The sequence below is a fragment of the Cyprinodon tularosa genome, unplaced genomic scaffold (assembly GCF_016077235.1).
Source record: "Cyprinodon tularosa strain WSP-4 unplaced genomic scaffold, ASM1607723v1 ctg272, whole genome shotgun sequence".
Lineage (NCBI taxonomy): Eukaryota > Metazoa > Chordata > Actinopteri > Cyprinodontiformes > Cyprinodontidae > Cyprinodon > Cyprinodon tularosa.
In genome coordinates, this window is record NW_024038977.1 from 1,196,687 (window position 1) to 1,224,380 (window position 27,694).

General features: G+C 42.4%; 1 protein-coding gene across 9 annotated transcripts in view; it reads left to right on the forward strand.

Annotated features, from left to right (window-relative positions):
• Nucleotides 1-24,645, forward strand: part of csnk1g1 (casein kinase 1, gamma 1) — a 41,575-nt gene extending 16,930 nt beyond the window's left edge. For 2 of the 9 annotated variants that reach the window (XM_038289815.1, XM_038289816.1), the window contains exons 5-14: nucleotides 3,697-3,848; nucleotides 3,946-4,180; nucleotides 5,657-5,742; nucleotides 8,637-8,721; nucleotides 9,077-9,225; nucleotides 9,301-9,408; nucleotides 12,131-12,241; nucleotides 16,292-16,395; nucleotides 21,567-21,590; nucleotides 23,949-24,645. In XM_038289815.1, coding sequence (XP_038145743.1) covers nucleotides 3,697-3,848; nucleotides 3,946-4,180; nucleotides 5,657-5,742; nucleotides 8,637-8,721; nucleotides 9,077-9,225; nucleotides 9,301-9,408; nucleotides 12,131-12,241; nucleotides 16,292-16,395; nucleotides 21,567-21,590; nucleotides 23,949-24,003 — 1,109 coding nt within the window. In that variant the 3' untranslated portion in view covers nucleotides 24,004-24,645. The remainder of the gene's footprint in view (nucleotides 1-3,696; nucleotides 3,849-3,945; nucleotides 4,181-5,656; nucleotides 5,743-8,636; nucleotides 8,722-9,076; nucleotides 9,226-9,300; nucleotides 9,409-12,130; nucleotides 12,242-16,291; nucleotides 16,396-21,566; nucleotides 21,591-23,948) is intronic. The other 7 variants (XM_038289817.1, XM_038289820.1, XM_038289819.1 and 4 more) reach the window with 7 other exon arrangements.
• Nucleotides 24,646-27,694: the final 3,049 nt, after the last annotated feature.

The window sequence follows — 27,694 nt, forward strand, 5'->3', positions numbered from 1 at the left end:
GGAATTTCAAAATTCAAGGACAAATGCGAGTCATTTCCAAGCAAAAGTAGAGAGTTCAGAGTTTCTGGAACATAAACTTTAATTTGTAGCTTTTAATCTGAACCAAATTGATGTCTTGAAGTCTGAAGCCAGCCTTCATTCTTTGGAGCTTGTGTATTAAAGCTATAGAGGAGGATGTTCTTTTTCTGGGTGGATCATCAAAATAAGTGGTTCTCCTAATTGTCAATCATTCTGGTGATATGTTTACGTAAGGCCGTCCTACGTCCTATTTTCACTTACCGGTGGTGAGTCCGTCATAGTGGAAAATTTGCAAATTTTTTTTTGGAAAGTAAGTTTGTATGAGCGATGCAAACAGCACTTTTGAAACAGAGCGTGCACAAGGAGAAATGGGCTCGTGCACGCTCTCGCACACGTTTAATAAGCGTTAGAGTGGACACTTCAAAAACATTCTGCAAATGAGTAAAAATTTCTTAAAATATGTGTATTTACCCTTAATTTGAATAGGAAAATAAGATTATCTGTCAATGGAATGAGCATTATACCGTTAAAATAAGATGATTAGTTATTATGCACTTGAAAGAAGAGACTGCAGTTGTTTTTTTAAGACTGAATGTAAATTGTCCTATCCCATTGGTAAAATGATTCTTATCTGCTCAATTCAAGAAAAAATGCACATTTTTAAGAAAAATTGACTTGCTTAGATTTACCTTTTTTTGCAGTGCAGAGGGAGCGTCTTTTCAAAAATTCACGAAAATCCTCCACTATACCTTTTTAAATTGTTTTTTTTTAGTTTACAAGCTTTGTGAAAGTTTCCTCAGAGATTAATTACTTAATAAACTAGAGTTGCAATTAGCATTTAAAAATGTTGATTATTTATCTGAATTATTTCTGATGTTCGATTTCTCACGAAAGCTTGACCAGTCTTGTTTGGACCTTCTCCGCTAATTTATAGCACATCATTTACCGGAGCCATTTTAAAGTTTCCCACAGCCACCCTGGGTTTGGAGCCATTCATTCCTGCGGTACAATTAGCAAGCCACAAAACTACATAATGGCGTCCAGAAACACAGGATGCAGCGCAGCATGGCTCTTACATTCCCATAGGCTATCTGCTGCCTTATCTGACAATTTTCATTCATGCCTGTAAGACAATGTCTACCTTTTGATTATATTTTCTAATCAGAATCTTGTGTCAAAGTTTAAATTTATGCCTCTTGTAAAGCTTTAATCAGCCACTGCTTAACAGCTTCTTGAGTTCTGCTGATCTTCTACCATGAGAAGTTATTTACATGAAGAGCAGAGGCTCAGACAAATCCTATACACAAATCATGAAAGTCGTTGGTCATATCGATCAAAAATCCACTCTTCAGATAAAAGTAAAGTTAGAATTTCTGTTTGAAATAATTTAACGTCCCAGAGTCTGGAGGGAGGTGGAAAGGTGCTGAATCCGCGTTGCTTCAAGTCCAAGGTGACGTTTCAGCATTCAGCCATAATGTCGGAGTCAATAAGGAGAAGCCATGTTTAGTTTCTCTGTTTCTATATCTGTGGTAAAAGCTCCTTAAAACTCGAGAAGCTTTAGAAACACAGTCTCGACCCAAATACCTCAGATCAGCAGGAGGGCATCCGTCATCTCCATAGTAATTGCTATCTGAGTTGTGCAGGAGGTTAGGATGGAGCTAGGACCAGGAAGCAGGATACTTCCTATCACCAGTGCAGTTAGCACTGATGTTCCTAGCTGCTGCTAGTTGGTTGTCCACAATCCTTTGCATGACAGACCTTATAGCAACAGCATGTAATGCTCACATATGATAATGTCCTCACCTGTGTATTTTCGGGGTATTTTAATGGAGAGTTTCAGCCGTTCGCAACATTTGTGTAACTTTAGAGTTTTTTAGTTCTTTTAATAAAGGCTGTTAACCTAATTTTGCCAGCTTTATGTGTGTCCCCCGTTTAATAATGTCTTTAAGGCTGAGGGCTGTCTGGATTCAGCACAGCAGCCCCTTTCCTTCCCTGGATAGAATTCTAATTGTTGACTCCATGAAAGGTGAAGGGATATGAGCTATGGCCTACAATCCGAGGTATTCAGATACAGCTACTGTTGAACTCTGTGTGTATCTGTGGTGCTTTTACAGTAATAGCCATCAAACATTTCCCCACTTTCCTAGATGGGCCCTTGACTGGTCTTTGGCTTGTCCGCCTTCAATTCCTTTTTAAACATCAATCTTTGTACTAAAATATTCTTTCTGTCATGATTTATGGACATTAAGATCTAAAGAGAAGCATCATCTCCTAATCAGACCATGTAATCTAGTGATAGGGTGGAGAGTAAAAAAATATGCACATCCAGGAGAAAGCCAGTGTCTGGAAGTTGGAGGGGATTCTGCTGGGAGTTGCAGGAAGTGGGCTGGCTTTTGACTGGGAAGGGCCATTTTGAATGGCTGCTACTGTAATATTGGCTTCCTTTGCCTTCCAAATCAAGAACGTTCCATTAACAGCAGAGGTTGAAGGCTCAAAATTTAGCAGCAAGAGACCTGAGAGTACTCTATTCGTCCTTCCTGTTATCAGCTGAATTTCTTGTTCTCTCTCTATAATCATCTTAAAGATTCATACAAAATTCAGCTTTGAGTCTTCTTCAGCGAGTAAAAAAATGCACGTGTTGGGTTGTTGTCAGTAGGAGGTTTAGCACCTAGAGTACTGCTTTGACCCATGAGTAAAGACCAGACCCATGTGTTTCCACCAGGCCAGGCAGCGATCTTTGCTGACCAAGCTAAAAGCCAACCAGTCGCCGTTTGATCTCTCTCCCCTCATCATATGTCCTTTGTATGTTTCTGTGATGTGTGCCAGATAATCACTCCTAGATAAAGTGCTTATTTATCCTTATGTGCAGCTTATAATTTCAAATTATCTGCTTAGAATTCCTCCAAATAAAGCTTATTCCGTATGAAAAACAACATTCATAAGCTTCTATACCGGTTTCCTGTAATTGACCACACCTTAGTTAACAAGACTTTTAAAACCAGATGAAAGCTTTCTTTCTCATGCAATGGCATTTATAATAGACTGCCTGGCAGTACAAAGGAGCAAAATTTGAGTCATGCTTCCTTGAAGCCAATTACCAGTTTGACCTGATTTCCTGTTCTTTAAAACCACCACAGAGGATGGAGTCAGGATGACAGCAGATGTACAGCATCTCCTGCTCTACATGTTTCTTTCTGATGATGACTCTTAAGGACCTCACATTAAACCAGCTCCAGCTTTTTTTTCCCTTAATGTTCAACTGTAAAACAGAGCTTTAATACCCAGAAGACCAGAATGAAAAACAACCCAAACAGAGTAGTATAAGGGCCTCATCTCTACCATTGTAGTCACATTAGACAGCCCACTCAGCAGTCTAATGTGTAATAAAATAAGAGCCAAGATGACGAATGCATGAAAACGTGAGGCAGTTAGACTGAGTGGGCCTTAGAGGATATGATTGAAATGAGTTTTTTTTTTTTTTTTTTTTTTTTTTGCTGAAAGGCTGTGAAAAGTTTAGATTGCAGCTCTAGCTCAAGCTCTCACAGCAAAACCAATGGTGAGACACTTTTCTGTTTACTGTTGAGTAAGGGAGTGAAGAACGGGATGTGCTTTTAAACAGGTTTGGCTTTTGTTGTTTGTTTGTTGTTTTTTTTAGTCTTTGTGAATTTTTTTTTCCAGCAGAGGGAGTGCCGCAGGTGTTTTACTTCGGGCCCTGTGGGAAGTATAACGCCATGGTTATGGAGCTGCTGGGGCCGAGTCTAGAAGACCTCTTTGACCTTTGTGACAGGACTTTTTCACTGAAGACTGTCTTGATGATCGCCCTTCAGCTGGTGGGTAGCAATGATGGGGAGAATAGGGATTTCTTTCTTCTTCTTTTTTGGAGAGGTGCATTTCCTTAAGATTATTCATCTCCTTTCTTCCCACCAGATTTCTCGAATGGAGTACGTGCATTCTAAAAACCTCATCTACAGAGACGTCAAGCCTGAGAACTTTCTAATCGGAAGGCAAGGGAACAAAAAGGAGCACATCATCCACATCATCGACTTCGGCCTGGCCAAAGAGTACATCGACCCTGAGACCAAAAAACACATTCCATACCGCGAGCATAAGAGCCTGACCGGTACTGCCAGATACATGTCCATCAATACGCACTTAGGCAAAGGTAAGATGACTTCCAAGGGGTTCCTGGAGATGTATACGGTGCCTTGCAAAAGTTCTCATACCTCTTAAACTTGTTCCCATTTTGTCTTGTTAAAAGCACAAAATTCAATGGATTTTATTGGACTTACTTTTAGGGTAAAGCAAAGTATTTTATGATAAGAGAAAGGAAAATGTTTTTCAATTCAAAATACTTTATTAATCCCAAATGGTTCATATTCGGGGTTATAGCTGGAAGGATCTTCTGTAGCGGTCTTTCTTGCAGCGGAACACCTCACCAGGGAGACTTCCAGGATGCATGCTAATCAGATGCACGAGTCAACTTAACTGGCTCCTCTCGATGTGGAGGAGCAGCAGCTCTACTCTGAGTCCTCCCTGCCTGACTGAGTTCCTCACCCTATCTCTAAGGGAGAGCCCAGACACATTTTGGCCGCCCGTATCCAGGATCTCGTTCTTTCGGTCATGACCCAAAGCTCATGACCATAGATGAGTAGGAATGTCAGTCTGTAAATCGAGAGCTTTGCTTTTTGGCTCAGCTCTCTCTTTGCCATAACAGACCAGTACAGTGCACGCTTCACAGCAGATGCCGCACCAATTCGCCTGTCAATCTCCTGCTCCATCTTCCCCTGATTAATGAACAAGACCCCAAGATACTTAAACTCCTCCACTAGGGGCAGTACATCCTCCCCTACCCGGAGAAGGCACTCTACCCTTTTCCGGCTCAAGACCATGGACTCGGATTTGGAGGCACCGATCCTCATCCCGGCCGCTTCACACTCGGCTGCGATCAGCTCCAGTGAGGGCTGTAGATCATGCCCTGATGAAGCCAATAGAAGCACATCATCTGCGAATAACAGAGACATCATACTAAGGCCACCAAAACGGATCCCCTCAACACCTTGGCTGCGCCTCGAAGAGACACGGTTTAGTGCCTACTCCAGATCCACAAAACACATGTAGACTGGTTGGGCAAACTCCCATGCACCCTCCAGAATCCTGCTGAGGGCGTAGAGCTGATCCAGTGTTCCACGGCCAGGACGAAAACCACACTGCTCCACCTGAATCCGAGATTTGACTATCCGACGGACCCTCCTTTCCAGAACCCCGCATTAGACCTTACCTTCCAATATTTATATTTAAAATAACTATCAGATATTTATTAATTGGTAAATAAAGTCCAGCTGTGTGCCTTTCAGTATAAACAGCCGATCAGTGAAGCACTCAGAGGTTGGTTGGGAAAAATAGGAATAAAAATAACTTGTATATTATTTTTCCTTCTACTTTCCTATTCTAGACTGTTTTGGTTGCCCTTGTATATACAATCCTGATAAAACACATTGAAGTTTGATATTTTAACCTGACAAAATGGAAAAAGGTTCAATGAGTTCTTTCCTAAGCTTTCTACGTCAATATCGTTTATATCATTAATAAAATATAACGAAACAAATGTGAGAATTAAAAATAAAATCTGTTTATCCAGAGCAAAGCCGACGAGATGACCTGGAGGCTTTAGGGCACATGTTCATGTATTTTCTGCGTGGGAGTTTACCTTGGCAAGGACTAAAGGTATGACGAGTACAAGGCCAGGTCTCTGAATCTGAGTTTCATAAGAAAACATTCACCAGTAGAGAATAATATCACAGTAAAACTCAATGTTTTTTTTTCTTTCTTTTCAAACTTTCAATGTTTATTAAATCCTTCTTCACCTAAACATACAGTGAAACCGATGTTGTCAATATGGGTATTGTACACATTTCCAGTTATACATCCCCTCCTGATCCTCCTGTACACCCCCACCCCAGAAGCTAAAGGAAGGAAATACAGTATAAAAAAAAAAGATTGTAAATAGAAAGTTCATACGCACTGCATCTTTTATTCTGTACCAATATTGCTTGAGCCTTACCTCTCTGGTTTTAAGAGCTGTTCCCACGTACTCTGATACGCCTCAATCTGACCATATCTATTGTGGATGACTTGTTCATAAGATGCAGTGTCTGAAAATGCTACATACCGACAGGTATAGGTAGGGATATTTTGTCCTTTCCAGTGTCTTAATAAAACTCGCTTTGCCGTGCAAACATTTCATTTTTTAGCTTAAAATGATAAATCATTATTTAAATAAAAAAAAGACATCAGCAAAGTCTTTACTTACCGTATTTTCACGACCATAAGGCGCACCGTACTAAAAGGCGCAGTCTCAGTTATGTGTCCCATTTCTATATTTAACACACACATAAGGCGCACCGGACTATAGGGCGCATTTTTTATATACAGGTACATGTCCTCTACTACCTTTAAATAGCTCTACTGCGTATTTTAAAAATACAGCGGGCCCAAAACTGAGTATGACTGTGCTTTATTCATGTATTTATTACAAAGTATTAATCAAACCTGCGAGCTGGCCATGAGACAGACACATCGCAGATGACACAGCGCTGTGATCACTCCTAAATTACCTTAAAATCCTGAAACCTGCCGACGGAATATGTTCGCTTTTATTGCCGGTATCCTGGTGCCTGCACTGTAAATTATTTAGATGAAAAACACCTGCCAGCCGCCGCGGTGAGGCTGCTGTTGAAGGGATTTCTGCTGTCGGTGCACCGCTGGTATGTGGGGGTCTGAGCGCCTCCGACAGAAATAGATAATCTGGATGAACTGACTGCAATTAAGTTTTCAGGTGGACTTTCTCACTTAAAAACATATTAAAACTACTTTATTCCCCCTGATCACAGCAAATATAGCTGCAAGATTTAGATTATTTAGATGAAAAAACACCTGCCAGCCGCCGCGGTGAAGAGGAGGAGACCCGCCCAGAGGCTGCTGTTGAATAAAGTTTTCAGGTAGAAAAATAGAGCGGGAGCAAAACTGAGTATGATTGTGCTTTATTCATGTATTTATTACAAAGTATTAATCAAACCCATCAAAGTCATCCTCCTCTGTTTCTGAATTAAACAGCTGCGCTAAATCAGACATGCCAGTTTCCCCTTCTTCGCTGTCAGTCACTTTCCGTGCAGCGCGGCTCCTCAGAAATAATGCCGGCTTTTGTGAAAGCTTGAACAACAGAGCCAGCAGACACGTTAGTCCAAGCATCAACAATCCATCCGCAAACGGTGGCGTAACTTGCCCGGCGCTGCCTTCCACTTATCCTGAAACTGTGGTCTCCGTCTGTCATCCACCGCTCCCACGCCGCTCGCAGCCTTACTTTGAACGGCCGCTTCACACCGATGTCGAACGGTTGAAGTTCCTTTGTCAGACCCCCGGGATAACGGCGAGCACAGCGTTCATTTGATTCACCTTTTTTTCACATCGGCTGTGAGATGGGCACGCAGCGATGGTGATGCGTGGAAAAAAGCACCTGGTCTCCTCACATACACCTGCCTTTCATCATATTCTCATCCATCCAGCCTTTTTCATTTGCGTTAATATCATGTCATCAGAGCGCTGTGTCTGTCTCGCTGTCAGCTCCCAGATCAGCTTCTCTGATTGGTTGATGCGGCGCGTCCAGCAGCAAAACTTCAATTTTTCCATCTCGAGCAGCAGCAGCGCGTTGGCGGTGCGTCAGATGCTTAAACGCTCCCGACGTGCTGCACCTGCAGCTCAAAACGCGCTGCGGGACCTTTTGCTGCGCCTATACGCGCGTCAACCATTGACTTTGCATGTAAACTCGCTGCTTCTGCTGCACCTGCTGGGTCCGGTTCACACCGATGTCCAGCGGTTGAACAGCGAGCACAGCCTTAATTTGTTTCCCCATGTTTTTCACATCAGCTGTGAGATGGGCACGCATGGAGTTGCATATTAACAGCGATGGTGATGAGTGGGAAAAAAAACACCTGGTCTCCTTACATTCAGCCACTCTTTCATCATCTCCTCAATGAGGTGGTCTCAAAAGTCGCAGTTACAACACACATAAGGCGCACCGCACCATAGGGCGCACCGCACATTTTGAGGGGAAAAAAAAGACGTTTAAGTGCGCCTTATAGTCGTGAAAATACGGTAATAGAATAATGTAAACCATTGGACAAAAGAACAAACCTGTAACAGAATGTGTCAAGAATTCAACATTTGTTAAATGGGAACAGGTCTGACCAGGACCTGTTGTTTTATCTTTTAAAGACCCCAGCTTATATAATATGTCATTCTCCTCTCACAAAGAGATTTTACAACAATGTTGTTTTAGTGATATAAAATCTATTTGTTGGGTTTTTAACCCTGATAGAGTAATTCCGCTACTCCCTTAAGTCACTGGCATCAACGGGCTGATTAAAAAATAAATAAATGAATTGCTGGAACCTTTTATGTTTCCTCGGATGGAAAATTTTCTAACAATCCTTAAAGCACCTTGAAATAAGTGTTGTTCATCAGCTAAATACTACATGTTTACATTTCATAGAATACGATCCAATAATTCTTGTTAAATTTTCTTATTGGATGCGTCCTGTAACATATCTCTTGTTTTTCAGGCCGACACACTGAAGGAAAGATACCAGAAGATTGGAGATACAAAACGAAACACTCCCATTGAGGTCCTCTGTGAGAACTTCCCAGGTATGAGTGAGGAGATTCACTCTGATCATCTCACATATGGACTTTTTTTCACTAATCACCAGGTTTTATAAAGCTTTGACCTGCTAATATAGGTTTAATTGAAGATGTTTATTATAGCTATATTTATAAACAAAAACATTCTACCTAACCTTTCCGCCATGAGTAATCATCAGTTTGTTTGTGAGAGAGCAAACGCCATCAGTAGGTGTTTGTCAACCAAGCATTTCATCTTTTATCTCCATCTTAGAAAGTTGATCCTTACCCCTTAGCTTTAACATTTCCAGGCGATTCCAAAGTTTTATTTTATGCATTGTTGCATTATCCACATCATAGTGTATCCATCTTTTTTTTCCAGAGGAAATGGCCACCTATTTGCGTTATGTGAGGCGGTTAGACTTCTTTGAAAAGCCTGACTACGAATATCTGAGGACTCTGTTTACTGAGCTGTTTGAGAGGAAAGGATACACATTTGACTACACTTACGACTGGGTCGGGAGGCAGATAGTAAGTGACATTTTGTGGTAAAGTTTTTTTCTTTGTAATCAATCAGATGTTTGATTTAATTCTCCTTTCCATCAGCCCACACTAGTGGGATCGGGCCATGTAGAATCCGGTGCATCTGCAGTCACAAGAGAGAGCCATCCTCACAGAGACCGACCCTCACAGCACGCTCCAGTCCGAAATCAGGTATGTTGTGGTTTGGATTCAGCGCAGGGAGAGAACGAGTCCGTTCTAATAAGAACAAAGGAAGCTGTTAAGCAACTTAAAGAGATTTCCACCCAAAGCTGTCCTGGTTTGCTCTCATAAATAATCTATTATAAATTACGTTTTTGGAAAATCAATGTTAAATTGAAAAAATCTGAAGAAAGACATGTGATTGACTTTACACTCACATTTCAACCTTCCATCATGCTATAAATATGACCCTCAGTTTGATGAATAACATTAATTTAGTAAACCATGTGTGGTTGGAGCTGCATTAGATGAAAGTAAAAAAAAAATAAGTTTTCAAATATTCATACATTTTTCATACAGTCTCATAGTTACCAGCCTTTGGTGAATTTGTTTCTGTTTTTTATGGTATTTTAATAATAAAAACACATCTGATATTTTGATTTCCACAAAATGATTGAAGCAAGTGTGGAAGTTCCAAAAAAGTTAAACAACAACAATCCACTGTCTTGGATAAAACCTTCCTCAATGCAGTGAGGAATGCTCTGATTTTTACAGGTCCTTCTCAGAATATTAGCATATTGTGATAAAGTTCATTATTTTCCATAATGTAATGATAAAACTAGAACATAGTGTGCAATGAATCTAAAATATATGAACAAGTTTTATCATTATTATTATGGGAAATAATGAACTTTATCATAATATGCTAATATTTTGAGAAGGCCCTGTATATTGGAGAAACCAAACAACCTCTGCATAGAAGCATGGCCCAACACAGAAGAGCGACCTCCCCTGGACAAGACTCTGGGGTACAGCTACACCAGAGGTGAGCAGCTCCACTCCTTCAAGGCCGGTTTCCTGCAACATTTAGATTCATCCTTGGTCCAACACACCTGAACCAAAAGGTTGAATTACCTCCCCAGTATGCAATCAATTTCTCCAGAGTCCTTTTAATTATCTATTTACTTGATTCGGGTGTGTTAAGTCAAGGACATATCTAAAAGTTCCAGGATGCAGGCCCTCCAGGACTGGAGTTGCCCACTCCTGATCTACACCTTATACACAGAGGACATTCTTTTGAGGAACAGAATATTTATATTTTGGACAAAGAAGATGGGTGGTTTGAGGGAAGCCATCCATGTTAAGAAAGAAAAAACAACTTTAAACAGAGGGAGTGGACTCATTTCAGCTTTCAAAAATCTAAAATGCAGCGATAGAGTTGATTCCTTCCCGCTATCATCGCAACCCCAGCCTCTGTACAGGGGAACAAAAGACCTCTCCTGTTCAGCCAGGCCAACAGAGATAGACGGGTATGGGGCATTGAAGGCTGACAAAAGAAGCCAAATGACATCCATTTCAAAGGGGTGGAGCCGTTTGTCTGTTTCAATTTGCATGTTTTCTGAGCAAAAACAAAGCTTTGTTGACCTACTCTATAAAGCCTTGAACTCAGCGCTATCTCTGACATTTTGAACTGAAAAAGCTTCCTGGGTGGGAAGCAAAACATCTTCAAACCTGGAAACGTCCAGTGGATTTTTTCTTTTTTTTTTTTTCTTTTTTGGAATGACCATGACCTGGATGACTGAGAATCTTCACCTGCAAGTGTGGAAATGATAACTCAGCTGCTTCTCTGTGTTTAGTTTGATGAGGCAGCAGGAAATAAGATGGATTTTTTTTCTCTGCAGTGTTTTTCCTCACAGAAAAAGATCATCAAAGCGAGTTTAAGTTGTGATGCTTTAGCCAGATGGCGAATCGGACTAACATCGATCACAGTTTCCACTGATGGGAATTAAAATGCCTAGATGTGAATAAAGGGAGGGGTGGAGATAATAATTGCACTGATAGGTTGTTTAACGAATTATTAACTCATAGGCGGTAAATCCAAATGTATGCATCACGTCTCCAATTTTAGAAGCTGTAAAACAAAAAATGAATAGGTTTTAGTTAGAGATCTGATACTTGGATCCGATATCAGTGATTTTGGATCTCAGAGATCCAATCCAGTGCACTTCACATGGAACTGTTATTTCTTACTTTTTGATTCTTATTTGTTAATAAAGTATATTTACATCCGTGTTAATTTCTTATCTTTTTTATTTTTATTTAGGCTAAAGCCTTCACTCACAGGTTAAGCTATATGGTTCATTTATTCAACAGTTGAATCCGATCAGTATCGGATATCGGCAAATGTGCTTAACCAAGTTCTAGGGATTGATTGGAAAAACTGATCAAGTTATCTCTCAGTTGCATTGGTCTATCAGTTCCATTTATATTTGTGGATTATATCCCCTTAAACGGGACTCTCACAGGTGTATAATTTCTTAACTTCTCTGCTGTAGGGTAAAAAATTTTGTATCTTAGGCAGGAAGTTTTAAAAGTTTTTTTTTAGCAACATGTTGGTTAATTTCAGTATTTAGCATTGTAAGCATGACTTGGACATTTAAGCTGGAAGAGCTTCAGTTTAATTTTTTGGTGCTTTCGGGGCTCAGCAGTTTCTGTTTGAGCTCTTTGGCATTGCTTTGGTTTTTGTTTTTTTAAATTCATGCTTATTTTACTGTTTTGTTTTCTTCATCTCTCATGCTGCTGTTGCATGGTACCTCGCTCCACACACCAAATGCCATTTTTCTAATGCAATTATTCCATCACCTTCACTCCTCCTTCCCTCTCCCATCGCACTCCCCTTCCCAACCTCACTTTCCTTCACATCCCCATCGCTACCCCTCCGACTCCCGAGCAGACGGCAGTTTCAGACCGACGAGGAGCATGGGAGGTTCAGCCCACTCGGCAAGCAAACTCTTCCTATATCACCTCTCACCTGGCAGCGGACAGGCACGGTGGCTCAGTCCAGGTACACACCCCTTACCTGCTCAGCCAACACCCTCTTCCCCCAGTCTCCATTCAGTCAGATCTGTCTCATAGATCCACTCCAAGATACAGCAACACAAGGCCTGCTCTTGAAAAGGACCTCAATGAGGCAAATTTTCATTCTGATCGGTTTAGTAAGTCGTGACTGTCGTAGGTTAGCGTTGTATGTGAGACAGATCGACAGGCTTTAACTCTCCACCTCCAGTTTCTGTACCCCTGGCTGGGAAATGTTATTTTCTGCTCCACCGTATGCATGTAATCCGGTGCCACCCACCCCACATTCTCAACGTGTGATTTTTGGCATCTGGAAGCTGTTTCACGTTTTGATCCCTGGTTCCTGCACTTCATGCCTCTCAGACACTTCTTTTAACAAAATGCGCGCACCTATTGCATGGCAGGATGATCTGACTCTGCTAAGGAAGTGCATGTTTGTAAAGCAGAGATGGTTTGTTGGGCTTAAAGGGGTATTCTGATGCAATAAGGCCGTCATTTCCAAGGGAGCACATTTCAGAATCAGAATCGGGTTTATTGCCATTGTTAGTGAAGAGGTTCACAACTAGGAAATTTCTGTGGTACAGTCGTGCAACATGAAACATATATGAAATAGTAAATAAAATTATAAAAATCTCTAAAAACACTAGGGTATAAGGCATGCAAAAAATATACTAATATATACACTTAAGATAAAAATATGGATAAATATAAAAAGTAAAATGTACAAGATAGTGCAAATAGAGCAGTGTGCAATACAGCAGTGTGAATGGCATGGGCAGGTTATGGAGTCTGACATATAGTTATGTGTTCATGAGTCTTATGGCAGAGGGGAAGAAGCTGTTTTTATGGCGGGAGGTTCTGGTCCGTATGGACCGTAGCCTCCTCCCTGAGGGGAGAGGTTCAAACAGTCTGTGTCCAGTGTGAGAAGGGTCGGCTGTGATGCGACCTGCACGTCTCCTGGTCCTGGAGACATACAGGTCCTGGAGTGATGGCAGCTTACAGCCGATCACCTTCTCAGCGGAGCGCACAATGCGCTGCAGTTGGTATCTGTCCCTGGCGGTGGCGCCAGTGTACCACACGGTGATGGAGGAGGTGAGGATGGACTCAATGATGGAGGTGTAAAACTGCACCAACATCCGGGTTGGCAGCTTAAGTTTCCTCAGCTGCCGCAGAAAGAACATCCTCTGCTGGGCCTTCTTGACGAGGGAGCTGATGGTCGGCTCCCACTTGAGGTCCTGGGTGATGGTGGTGCCCAGGAAGCGGAAGGACTCCACGTTGGAGATGGGGGTGGGGCTGTCTGTGAGGGCAAGGGGGGACGGTGGGGCTGTGACCTTTCTAAAGTCAAACTAACAAAAACAGACAAAACAGGGCGCACGAGAGGACCAGGGCGACCGTAGGTGGCGCCATCTTGGCGGAAAAAATGGTTTCATGTATGTTTCATGGTAACTTATGAGTTGTGAACAAATTGGCGACAAGTCTTCCAATCCAACTGACAGAATTTAACGCTAACTAATGAAAGGTTGATTTATTACTGAATATTATAAACAATGCATTCCTGCATACAGTGGGGCAAAAAAGTATTTAGTCAGCAACCAATAGTGCAAGTTCTCCCACTTAAAAAGATGAGAGAGGCCGGTAATTATCATCATAGATATACCTCAACTATGAGAGACAAAATGAGAAAAATCCAGAAAATCACATTGTCTGATTTTTAAAGAATTTATTTGCAAAATATGGTGGAAAATAAGTATTTGGTCAATAACAAAAGTTCATCTCAATACTTTGTTATATACCCTTTGTTGGCAATGACAGAGATCAAATGTTTTCTGTAAGTCTTCGCAAGGTTTTCACACACTGTTGCTGGTATTTTGGCCCATTCCTCCATGCAGATCTCCTCTAGAGCAGTGATGTTCTGGGGCTGTCGCTGGGCAACATGGACTTTCAACTCCCTCCAAAGATTTTCTATGGGGTTGAGATCTGGAGACTGGCTAGGCAACTCCAGGACCTTGAAATGCTTCTTACGAAGCCACTCCTTCGTTACCCGGGCGGTGTTTTTGGGATCATTGTCATGCTGAAAGACCCAGCCACGTTTCATCTTCAATGCCCTTGCTGACGGAAGGAGGTTTTCACTCAAAATTTGACAATACATGGCCCCATTCATTCTTTCCTTCACACGGATCAGTCGTACTGGTCCCTTAGCAGAAAAACAGCCCCAAAGCATGATGTTTCCACCCCCATGCTTCACTGTAGGTATGGTGTTCTTTGGATGCAACTCAGCATTCTCTCTCCTCCAAACACGACGAGTAGAGTTTTTACCAAAAAGTTCTATTTTGGTTACATCTGACCATATGATATTCTCCCAGTCATCGTCTGGATCATCCAAATGCTCTCTAGCAAACTTGAGACGGGCCTTGACATGTACTGGCTTAAGCAGGGGGACACATCTGGCACTGCAGGATTTGAGTCCCTGGCGGCGTAGTGTGTTACTGATGGTAGCCTTTGTTACTTTGGTCCCAGCTCTCTGCAGGTCATTCACTAGGTCCCCCCGTGTGGTTCTGGGATTTTTACTCACCGTTCTTGTGATCATTTTGACCCCACGGGGTGAGATCTTGCGTGGAGCCCCAGATCGAGGAAGATTATCAGTGGTCTTGTATGTTTTCCATTTTCTAATAATTGATCCCACAGTTGATTTCTTCACACCAAGCTGTTTACCTATTGCAGATTCAGACTTCCCAGCCTGGTGCAGGTCTATAATTTTTTTTCGGGTGTCCTTTGACAGCTCTCTAGTTTTGGCCATGGTGAAGTTTAGAGTGTGACTGTGTGAGGTTGTGGACAGGTGTCTTTTATACTGATAACGGGTTCAAACAGGTGCCATTAATGAAGGTAACGAGTGTAGGACAGAGGAACCTCTTACAGAAGAAGTTACAGGTCTGTGAGAGCCAGGAATCTTGCTTCTTTGTAACTGACCAAATACTTATTTTCCACCATATTTTGCAAATAAATTCTTTAAAAATCAGACAATGTGATTTTCTGGATTTTTCTTTCTCATTTTGTCTCTCATAGTTGAGGTATATCTATGATGAAAATTACCAGCCTCTCTCATCTTTTTGAGTGGGAGAACTTGCACTATTGGTGGCTGACTAAATACTTTTTTGCCCCACTGTAAATATATGCATCCATAAAATCAATTAGAGCTTCAAGATTGGATTAAAACCTTGACTGTTTTTGCCACATTAATTACTTAAATAGGATTAAACTTCAGGAGATAAAGTTTTTTTTATAATATTTATTTCAGCTTCATTTGGTAATATATCTTGAAAGCAATGAAATAAAAGTGGAGGCAATTTCTAAAATTTATATTTTATTTAATAAACTCAAATTACTACCTGATTGTAGTATATTTATATTTATTGCAAACTATGATCTATACTTAAAATGTTTTTTTCTGTAAATTTAACTATTTCTTACAGCTAATAAATATTTAAACTGGATAAAAAGTAACAGATTTATATATGCAAGTGTTGGTCAGCAAAGACTTCTGTAGCACTTTTGCTTGTTAAGCTTTTACCGAAATGTTTTCCTTCCACCCAACTTTCCTTTATTGTTTGGCTACGACACCTTTTTTTCCTGTTATCCTAGTAGGGCCCACTCCAAGCAGCATAAGCTACTAAAAGGCACCCAGCTCTCTATGCGTAGCGCCTTATTAGAAAGTTGAGTGGAAGGAAAAACATCCGTAAATGTTGTAAGATAATTGTAGTTTCTGAAAGTTACTTCACAAACTTTTTGAACGTTTATTAGTTTGATACTCGAGAAAAACAAGAAAAATCTATTTCTGTCTTCCTGCTTTTTTACTTGTAACTTTGAAAGGTTCAGTTGATACCTTGGTGCCTTAGAAATAGGTTTTGTGACCTCTGAGGGCTCTCTGAATTAGCGATGACCTGGTGTTTTTTTTTTCTTTTTTTTTTGACATCATTATCAGGTAAAACTGCTTCGAATTATTCAGAGGGTTAACTTAAAGTAACGTTTGTCTCTGCTGCAGGTGGTCAGTTCTCGCAATGGGGAGCTTAATGCAGACGATCCTCTGGCTCACTCCAATGCGCCAATAACAACTCAGGCAGAGGTGGAAGTGGCCGACGAGCCTAAGTATGATTCTCTTTCATGTCCTTTTGGTGCTTCTCCTTCCACCGTTCTTTAGTTCTGTGTCTCCTTAAGTATGGGAATGAATTAGCCCAGACGCTTGGCTTTATTCAAACTCTAGTTTCTCTGTCAAATATTTGCCACTTGATTCAAATCCCCTTACATGGTTTCTTTTACTGCATATCCTGTTCCGATTTCTGCATAGTTTTAGGGTCTTCCTTCGAAGTCTGACCTGCAATTTTGTTTTAAGCCAATTTAGATATTTTTCTCCCATGTTGCTCAAGTAAAATAATTGAAAAAAATTCATCATCTCTGTAATGTGCTTTATGGATTTATACATTTCTCTCATTTCTTAATCTTAAATTCTGTCTCTCTTTTCCTTTTTTTAAAATTCATCTAGCATATTTTTATCCTGCTTTTGTCAAGTTTTGCTCTTTTTTTTTTTTCTTCCTCCATCGTAAGACGTATGCGTTGTTTGCAGCATAGGCTATGTTACACTGCAGGCCTTGATGCTCAATTCTGATTTTTTTGTGAAATCCATTTTTTTTTTTTTGCGTTGCTGTTGAAATTTACAAATATATGCAACTTGTATGTGATCTCCTGTGTGAACTGCATTCATACAGCTTAAGTGTCCCGCATGTGCAGGAGAAGACGCAATGATGTAACTAGCAAGCATGCTCTGTGTTTACAGAAGTAAACATGGATGGTAGTGCCGGAGCGCATCTAGCGATTTTTTTCCATCCTTAAAAACACAATCTATTCAAGATGGTTAAACATAAATACTATTCTCCGCATTATCATCCACCATGTTTGTTGTTTTTCTGGCTGCTTCTGCGTAGCAAGGCCCATATTAGGGAGCTTTGTTTTGTATTAATGACATTCAGGTCAGATGAATGCGATCTGGCCGTTCTGATACAGGTCACTTTTGAAAAGATCAGATTCGTATCGGATTCGGGATCACATAGCAAAGTGGCCTTGGTCGCATTGGAAAAATCGGATCTGTGTTGTTCAGACTGTCATGGAAAGATCCGATACAGGTCCCATAAGGGCAAAAAAAATCAGATTTGGGTCACTTCAGGCAGCAGTGTGAACGTAGCTATAATAAAACTTTTTTTTTTTTTTTACCAAGGTCAAAACTGTTTGTGTTTGGATTCCTTGGAAACCTTTCACTTTATAAAAGTTTACTGGATCACAAAAATTATGACAAATTCTAAGCACACCAAAAAAAAAAATGACATTCTGAATTAAAGGCCTATCCTGAAATTAAAAGCCGGTTGGATCTCTTGAGATTAATATAATTCTATCCAAACACCTGCTGTCATCTAGCTTTGCTGACTAAACTTCTAATCTGGCACTGTTTGTTTTATTTTTATTTTTATGGGTGGCTCCTGCTCCGCCTTCTTGCTTCTCGTCCTCCTCTCCTTCCATCACTTTCATCCTATTTTTCAAACCCCATCTGTCTGTTCTTCCTCCTCACTCCTAAAACTGGCAGCATCCTGCCGTCCTGCATCAGCTCCATGTGACCATGACTGAAAAGTCCTTCTGCACCTAACAAATGTAAAAATAATTAACATTCTAGAATTTGCAGTTTTCCAACACAAATCTACATAGAGTAATGCTACTCCACAACCAGAGAGGGGCCGTTCAGTTCTTTTTTTTTTTTTTTTTTTTTTTTTTTTTTTTTTTTTTTTTTTTTTTTTTTTTTTACAGTGTCCTGTCTGGCAAGGTGGCAATAAGAATAATTGTCTTGATGCCAAAAGGAGCCCAACAGATTTTACTTTCACAAGTGTAGCGGTATCGCAATTGCCATACCGCTCCACTTGTTTCATGTATATAAATTGCTTTATTATAATTATGCAGGGAGTTTTACAGTTCATATGGACACTGCAATGTAAGTAGAGCAGAAAAACAGAAGAAGAAGAAGGAAAAAGAAAAAGAAAAAAACAGGACAAAAGATGAAAGAAAGAGGAGATAGGAAGGAGACAATGACAAAACATTTTCAGTCTGCTTCAACACCTGTAATGAGATGGAGAAAAAAAAAAAAAAAAAAAAAAAAAAAGAACAGCACAACCAAAAAACATGGTACGAGATATACAATAAAGCAAACACCTTGAAACTATCACTAAAGTAATATTATTAAGTCTGACATGTACTCTGTGTTACCTGAAGATATGAATGTGGGGTTTCTGTTTGGAAGTGAATCTCTAAGTACCTGAAGCCTAGCACCTGTAGTTGTTTGTGAGGGTGAACTTGTGCATGTAAAGTTTTAACCATAGAAAAAAATGCTCAATAGTGGTTGTGGAGAGCCGGAGAGGCACACCCCCCAGAGCACTGAGTCCAGCGCCGGGAGACCCAAAGCCCCAGGCGCCCAAGGGGACCCCAGAAGCGAAGGCACCAAGGCGGGGCCAGCCCCGGAAATCAGACCCCACCAAGGCAGGAGGAGAGACAGCCACGAGGAAGCCCCCCAGCCACCGCCATGCCGGCGCCCCGGGGAGCCGCGGGGACGAGTCCGCGGGCCCCGCCGGCAGCCGGCCACCCCGAAGTAGGGCCGGGCGCCGAACACCAGCCCCCCCACGGCGCCGACCGAAACGCCCCAGCCCCACAGAGCACCGAAACACGCCCCGCCCCCCAGCACCAAGCCCCGGCGACCGGCCGCAACACCCACCGCGACCGCACCACCCAGGAAAACACTAAGACGGCCCCGCCCCCGGCCGGGGCCCACGCGCATCCGCCGCGAACCGGCCACGAGCGCCGCGGGACCCCCCCCAAAACGCCCCCCCGGCCAAAAGCGCAGCCCCACCCCACCAAGACCGATGCCAACAGCGCGCAACGAAACACACCGCGCACAGAATCAGCCCGAGAGCAGAAAAGCCGCCCGGCGCAAAACCGCAAGAGGAGCAGACCGCAGCCGGCGCAACCACCCCCCCCAGCAGCCCGAGGGGCAGCACAAAGCCAGAGCGGAGCGAACCGCGCCGCCCCCCCCACCGGACGATGCCAAAGCAGCCCAGCCACGTCCGCCACCCCCCCCGCAGCCCGCACCAGGCCCCGACACGCGGCCAGAGCAGCTCCGCCGCCCCGGCCCCCCACCACGCGCCGGTCATAGCCACCCCAGGCCCACACCCGCCCCGCAGCCCCACCCGCCGCGATCAGTGGGAACAGAGCAGCCCCGCCATGCCTCCAGGAGGGAAAACCCACCCGAATACCCAGCCAGCGCAGCCAGCCCGCCCAGACCGGCCCCCCAACACTACCCCCGCCGGAGCCGCCCGGACCCCCACACACCAGCGGCGCGCCGCCAGCAGGACCCCCACCCAGCAGGCCCGCCTGCCCCCGAGAAAACAGACATGCCAAACCCCCCAAAGAAAAAAAGAGAAAAAAAAAAAAAAAAAAAAAAGGGGCCCCCACAATGCGACAGCGGACACCAGACACCGACCCGCCCGCAACCGCTCCCCCCCACCGAGGAAGAGAAAAAAAAAAAAATAAATAAATAAATAAATAAATAGGTAAATAAATAAATTAATTAATAATTACAATTAAAATAAATAGGCAAGAGGAGAAGTGCGAGCGGAAAAACCGGAGCCCAAAACAGGACCCAAGACCCGCACCCCACCATGCCGCGCAGCTCCCCCCCTCCCCGAACCGATACCACAGAACCGGCATAGGAAAGAAACACCGCCCAGGAACCGGCATCGTAGCGAAGGCACCGGCACCGACCCCGAAAATCCCCGAACAACACCCAGCCCCACCCCGAAGCGGATCCAGTCCCAGGCCCCAGGGATCCGAGGCCCCAAGGGCACCCCACCCCCAGACAGGAGCCCCAGCAAAGCCAAGGCCGGCCGGGGCCAGTGGAGAGGCCGCCAGGAATGAGCCAGCAGTCCCCCGGGCATCCACCCCCAGCTCCACCAGTGCACCGGTGAGCCCCGACGCCAGCCAGCGGAGGGAGAGCAGGACGGGGGGAATGGGCTCCGCACTTAGCGGAGACTTGAGATGTATTTGGGAGAGGGTGCGGTTGAGACCCCAACCTGGGAAAGAAAAAAAAAAAAAACACACCATCTCAATCATGCCTTCCCTCCCTAGTGCCCCCACTCGTACCACAGGAAAAAAAAAAAAAAAAAAAAAAAAAAAAAAAAATTTGAATAAAATAATAATAATAATAAATAAAGAAAATAACAACGCAGACACACATTCACACATAACACTCACATCCAATAATACCAGGACCAAAAACCCGGTGACACCGGTGGTCGGTCCCGGGACTATCGGATGACCCCATAAGTGAACCTAAAATCCGGATGTGAGGGGAGGGGAGCGGCGACACCGCCACACCAACCCATCTCTTTCCTGCTTCAAGCCCGGCCCCCCACCCCGCACACGGACCGGACCACCCCCCGCAAGAGCCGGGACCGGGGCCCACCCATCCCGCGCCGGCCACCCAACCAGAACCGCCCCCCCCCCCCCCCCGAAAAGAAAAAAAAAAAAAAACCTTCAACCAGGCACTTCATGAGGGGCCGTTCAGTTCTTAACATTTTAACCAATGTTTTTTGTTTGGATTTCCTAAAAAAAAAAAAAAAAAAAAAAAAAAAAAAACGTGTCCAAAACAACGTTTTTTTTCTCTCTCCGTTCCTATTTTCTTAATTGACAATTTGCAAATGAAGATATGTGGCTATTAAATAATTTGATTTGGGTTTGATTTATCCACTGGTGAGTTCTTGCTGATGGGATCCAATCTCACCCTTGGTGTGAAAATTACACAACGATATCTTAGCTGTTGGTTTTGTTTTGTTGTTTTTTTTTTTTTTACTTAGCATTTTAGGAATTAGGTTTTCTTGATACTTTCAATCCGTAAACTGTAACCTAAAGAGTAAAAACTAAACAGTATAGCTTTGTTTGTTTTTCACCCTCTTGTATCTCTGTCCCTCTTTTCTCTCTGGGTTAACCTTGAGGGAAGCAGAGTTTACAGCCCTGTTGTTCTCTCTAACTCTGTCCCCTTAGACCGCTCCCCGCCTCTCTCTCTATTTCCTTTATCCATGACCTCAGATGTAAGGATGTTGGCTTTATATAAATAAATTCATGTGATTTTTGTTTTGTGTTGTGTTTTGTGCGCCGACTCCCATCCACCTAGTCGTACTGTATTAATCTTTCTTTTCTCTTTACGCTCTTTCTTCTCTCTTCTTCTGTAGCTGCGTGAAAATGCTCAACCTGTGGTGAGTCCCTCTCTGCTTGTCCACATCATACTCAATGGGACAGGGAGTGGACCAGCCTAGGCTGGGCCCAGTGGAGTTACTCACTAAATTTAAGCAGACTCTCACTGGTACAGTACTGATTTAAACCTAGAAGAGAATAAATTAACATTGCAGATTATTTTTAGTTTGAACTAATTCAGTAATGTTAGAATTGCTTCATATGCCGTATATTCTAACAATCAAACTGGTAACAAATCGGGGCCGATTGTCTTTATTATGCTTCTGTAATCTCTGTAGTTTTATTTTAGGGTTTAGATATTTGTTCATTAATATACCATTATTCATGGTTGCATAATGAAAGTAAAAGAACCCAGTCACTGTCCTACGTCTCTTCTTTGTGTGTTCTTACTCAGCGTTCAGGCTCCTCTTGTCTTGTGCTTTTCCTGTGTTTTTTCTTTTGCTGCATACAGGAAATGTCACCTTCAGAGGCCCTGCAGCAGCAGTGTGTGGTTGTGCTCTCCTTTTTACATGTACAGGTGCATCTAAATTGGAAATGTTTCTGGAGACCTAATGGGTTTCAGTTTAAAGGTGAAACTTGTTTAGACGTGTAACACATAGAGTGGTATTTATAGAATGTGTTTTTGTTCATGTGGCTCGCAGTTATAAAAAAAAAAAAGTATTACATTTCCTGGAAAAAAAGGAAAACTGAAGTATTTTCAAATGGATTTATTTTAGCTGTGTTTTTGTCTATGGTGTAGTAGCTTAACCCTGAAGCAAATTCTGTGTTAAACTCTGTGTAATAAGTTTTCTCTGGCTCTGAATCACAAATACCTAATCTTGAATATGTTGATGTGGCGGTTATTATGCTATGTTCAGACCGCACGCTGCAGAAGCAGCTAGTTTACATGCAAAGTCAATGGTTGATGCGCATCAGGCGCATCAGTAGGTCCGGCAGAGCGTCTAGAGCAGCAGTAGCAGCGCATCTTGGCGCACCTGAGCAGCCAGAGCAGGGCCAATCACAACACAGAGATGTGTTTTGAATTTCTGGATACAAAGCGGGCGGGATTTTGAGGGTTTGACGACAAAGCTGTGCGACGCTGGAGAAAGCACAACAAGGAAGATGGCAACAACTATTGAACAGTTCTTGTTTGACTCAGCTTTGGAATACGTTTTGGAGGCATTAGACTTGGGGTTTTCGTTGAAATGTGAGCAGGAAGAGGCTCTACGCTCATTAATTTTTAAGAAGGACGTATTCACCGTTTTACCGACAGGCTGTTTGTTAACACTCTCCCACAAGCTAACTACGTCACAATCAGTTGCGCTCATTGGTCAGAGCGTTGGCCAATAGGCACAGACATGGTCTGATGTCTCATTCATCGGGGCCAGACCAAATTACACATTTAATCTCACATTTAGTCTGATTTATCAGGCTAGCATAGATTAACTTAAAATGTTGAAACCTCCCGATGTTCGATTTTATTGATCTGGTGCCTGCAGTTTGGATTACGTACATGAAAGACGCCTTCCAGCCGCCGCCAACAGTAGCGGATAACCCCCAGGAAGCAACTGGGCAGAGGCTAGCATTGATTGATTGATTGATTGACTTTATTAATCTGACAGTGAAGAAATTACTGAAGTGGATTTTCCAGTGACAGAGCACTGCCGGTGTACGGGGGCAACGCTGCACTGTCACAAAATAATATTTGAAGGCAGGATGGTAATCTGGATATAACTGACTGCACAGAGGAAGTTTTCAGGTGGACTTTCTCACTTTAAAACATTAAAACTACTTTTTACCCACTTATAACAGCAAATATAGCAAAGCCGTTCTTTGCCATTGAACACAGGAGCAGCAGAAGCATCAGATGCATCTGGACACAATTAACTGGACACGCTTCTGGAGTGTCAAAAAATGCACTTAATGTGAACAAGTATCAAAAATGAAGCAGCAGAAGCTTTTTGCTGCTTCCAGCGCTGGTGGTCTGAACGTAGCATTAAAGCAGCAATACCTTTTTATGCCCCAGTTGTTTCTTCCACTTAACTTTCCATTGATATATTTGGATAAAACTGATATTCACTTCAGCTGCAGGTTTTTGTGAGTGTTGCTGACTGGACACCTGTTAACTCGGCAGTCTTCCCCATCATTCTTTAGGACAAATGTCAAATTATTACATTGTGTAATGGATTTTTATTAGTTTCACTTTTGAAATTGATTTTTAAAGTAGATAAAATTCTATATTCAAATGTGTTGAGATGCACCTGTTCATAGGAATAAAGGAGATGAATAAGCATCCAGTGGATGGCAACGCTTTAACCTTCCTGATGTGGAATCAGCACCTGTCATGTGGACATACTGATGTAATCTCCGTCTGTCTGCAGGTGCTGCTGTTTCTTCAGGCGAAAACGGAAGAAGAACACGCCGAGGCACAAATGATGAGCCAGAACCGGACCGGAAAGTTCCTCATGTTGTGATTTCAGACACCTGGAAGGTCCCACTGGGAACAGAAAAGGGATTCAGCCGATAGATTCTGATTGGTTTGTTCCCGGGAAGGACCGCTTTGACCTGGAGATGTACAGGAAACGTGTCTCATGATGGGAGCTTCCTTTCTTTTTTCTTTTTTTTTTCTCCCCCCTCAAAGTGAAACAGGAGGTTTTACAGGTCAGGTGGACCAAGAGTTTTTTTTCAAAGGTGTTTTTTTCCCCCTTTATTTTACATGACAACCAAATAGTTCTCTCTTATCACTGTCTTCGTATGTTTTACTCCAATCTTTAGTTTTTTTGGTTCGTTTGTAAAGGAAGAGATGGATGTGATATCCTGCCCCCATCTCGTTAGGAACCCGTTGTTTCTACTCCGCTCCAGACGTGATTCACTTCCCAAATCATCCTGCCACGCCCCTCGTTAATTTGCTGACTCATTGTGACGTATTTTTTGTTCCTTTTTTTTTTTTTTGGATCGTCTCTGACTAAGGCAGAAGTATTAGCGAAAGAGCAGCCGCCTCCTGGTTTTCTATCCTTCGGAGACGTTCTTTCAGCCCAAGCGCTCCTCGTCTCCGTCCAAATACACTACAGCCTCTTTTTACTCTGTGATGACGAACATCCACCTGACGCTTCTAGATGGCAGCTTGAAGGGGGAAAAAAAGACAAAAACATGATATTTATCACTCCGTTGCTACTACTTTTCCTACTAATTCTTACATGCACACTGAATGTATTGACAGGTGAGTCAATGACTGGAGGATTTATATTATCTCTCCAGTTCATGGGAAGGAAGTTAAATTAAGTTTTTGGAAAAAGGAAAACAACTGAGAACCAAACTTCAGTTCGGATTAGGAAGGTTTTTTCATGCACTCTGTTACCATGGTAGCCATGCTACTCTGGAAGGACAGCAGATATGCTCTGGAGAGTCACAGTTCTGTCTAATGCCTTAACCTCGATCCACCAACCCGACTGAGCGCCACATCGTCCGGATAGGAACTTAACAGCACGGCTGCGAGACGTCCGTGTTCTTTCCAGATGATTCAACCCAAAGCAGAGACTTGTTTTGGGGCTGGTCATGGCTTCTTTTCTTAACACTGAAACGTATTTCCCCGTGGAAGGAGAGCCAAACCTGAAGGCATGACGACGCGTCATCTGCTACACGTGAAGACGCGCCCCCCCCCCCGCACACAGCCCCTGTGCTGCAACACGATGCTCCAACGTTCGGGATCACTGCTCCCTCTCCTCCGTGGCCGAGATGGACAATAAACTCTGCGGCGGCGCGGATGAGGAGGAATGCCTTGAAACAATTTCTCACCTTGCCTATCATAGCAGAAAAATGAAATCCCCTTTCTTTTTGTTAATGTGAAATTGTCTAATGTAATTGTTTTCATTCCAGTTAGCCATGATTTTATAGGGAAAGAGGGTAAACAAAACAAAGCTTGATTATTTACTGCACTACATTTGTTGAGCCCATCTTTCCCTGCCTTCTTAAAAAGAATCCACTTTGAACATGCTTATTACTTTAATCGTAGCTGCCTCGTGTGCTGGGATCTCCCTCTAGGGTGTAGGGAGTTTATTATTATTATTATTATTCTTTGTTTTAACCTCCAGCCACTGCTTATTTGGTGCCATGACAACCCTCCTAAAAGCACTGCTTCCACACACACACACACAAGTGTTGTTGGTGTTAAATGAATCAGATTGGGCGTTTCATTGGACCAGCTCCATTAGAATGTTGTAGATGAGTCGGTATGTTAACCTGCTTCTTAGATGTATTTACACTGTACAGCCTAGTTTATTTTTTTGTTTAAAATCCCTCTTCCAACGCGTTGCTTTCTGTGGGGCATAAGCTATTGTCTTATCAAAAAGTACTTGAACTCTTTTCTGCTTCCTTTGTTCTCAGTAACTTTATGATTTGATGGGAGCTTTGGGAGGAGAAGCTAAATGAATGACCGATATTCATTTCTTTTAGGCCAGCAGGGCGCCTGTAGAGTCCTGCAGGTTGTCGGTTTGAAGATTAAAGTCTCTGAGATGCTCGCCAACGCCAAATCAGGCGCCAAAGCCGTGATGTTTTCTGGCCGCCAGCTTTATGCCGCCGCTGCTGCTTCCGATGAGTGAGATGGATTATCCAGAATATTTAGCCTTCTCTGCTCCCTGCTTAGAATTCCCCGAGTGCCATTTCTAAGACGACTACTACTACCCCCTCTTTTTTTGTGTTTGTTTTTTTCTTTTTTTTTTTTATATATCTGTGCCAGGAAAATATTCTCGATGAATGTTTTCGTTTCTCGCTCCAACCTGTGTTCTTGAATGTGTCCGCAGCGCGGCTCGGTGCCATACCAGGCAGTGTTTAACGACTCGTTCTTTCTTGAACCCACAAAAAAAAAAGAAGTGGACCCACCCCCACCCCCCCACTTATTGGACCAAGCTCATGGTTTTCCCAGCTGAGTTTATGACGGACCATCTGCTGTTTCACCTCTAGTTCTGTAGCTTCTGGCTGAGCTGGTATATATAGCTATATTACGCTGTATTTTAACTCGTACAGAGCGATATAGGAGTAATCTACGTGATCTGTTTCTGCATGGCTTACAGAGAGAAGGCCGAGATGTCCCTTCTGCGTTGCTCCCCACCCATAGGGCCAGTGAAGCGATGCAGCTTTAACTCCTTGCGTCTTTTTGCTACCCATTTTTTTCCCTTTTTTTTTGTTCCGACTCTGTTCGTCATGTCAGGGTTTATGGCTTTTATGTGCGTATTTGTATGTGTGTAAATCAAATCAAAGCAAATGAGCGCATGAATGATCAGCTTTGGTCTTTTTTGGGTTCTCTGGCACTTTTTCTCCTTGTTGCTGTACTGTAGGGTTGTTTGATTTACTGTATATCTTTTTCCTGTGAGGGAGAGGTGATATTTACTGCAATATTGTGCTAATTATTTGAACTGTAAATTGTACAGACTTCACAATTGTAGTCTTTGTTGGGAATTTCTATTAAAAACAGTGTTTCTCTGATTTGTTTTCGCAGACTGTGGAAAATCAAATTGTACAGCTCCAATAATCTATCCTTTCCTCTGCATTTTTCTTTATTTTTTTGGGCTGATTTTGAGAAATCCTTAATCTGTAAATAAATATTATTGTGTTGAATTATGAATGTCACTTCAGAAATGTATTTGAATGAGTTAGTCAAGGGCTTCAAGTATTGAAGGACCCACATTTCCTCCTTTTTTAATGATTTCATATATTTAAGTTGCAGAGAGGTAAATAGCCTTTTTATCTGAGATGACATTTGTTTTTTGTTTTTCTTTCTTTCTTGGATCAATATGAAACGGCATCTCATACACGAACCTTTTGAATAATCACTTTTTATTCCCTCCACACCTAAGGGGAAACTCCAATTTGCACCCTTTTTATGTAAAATAAAAGATCTGTCCACATTTTTTGGACTGTTTGTGATGATTTTTAGACATTTTTTCAAGCAAATCAAAGTACAGAGAAAAAGCAAACCTTATATTATTATATATATTTGCTGATGAGGCCATGAAAAACTGATTCTGTGTGATTAGATGCTATATTTTGGATCAGCATGCTCTTGGAAGACCCAGTGATGACATATATGATATTTTTTTATTAAAAGTATCCTGATATCTTAGCTATGCAG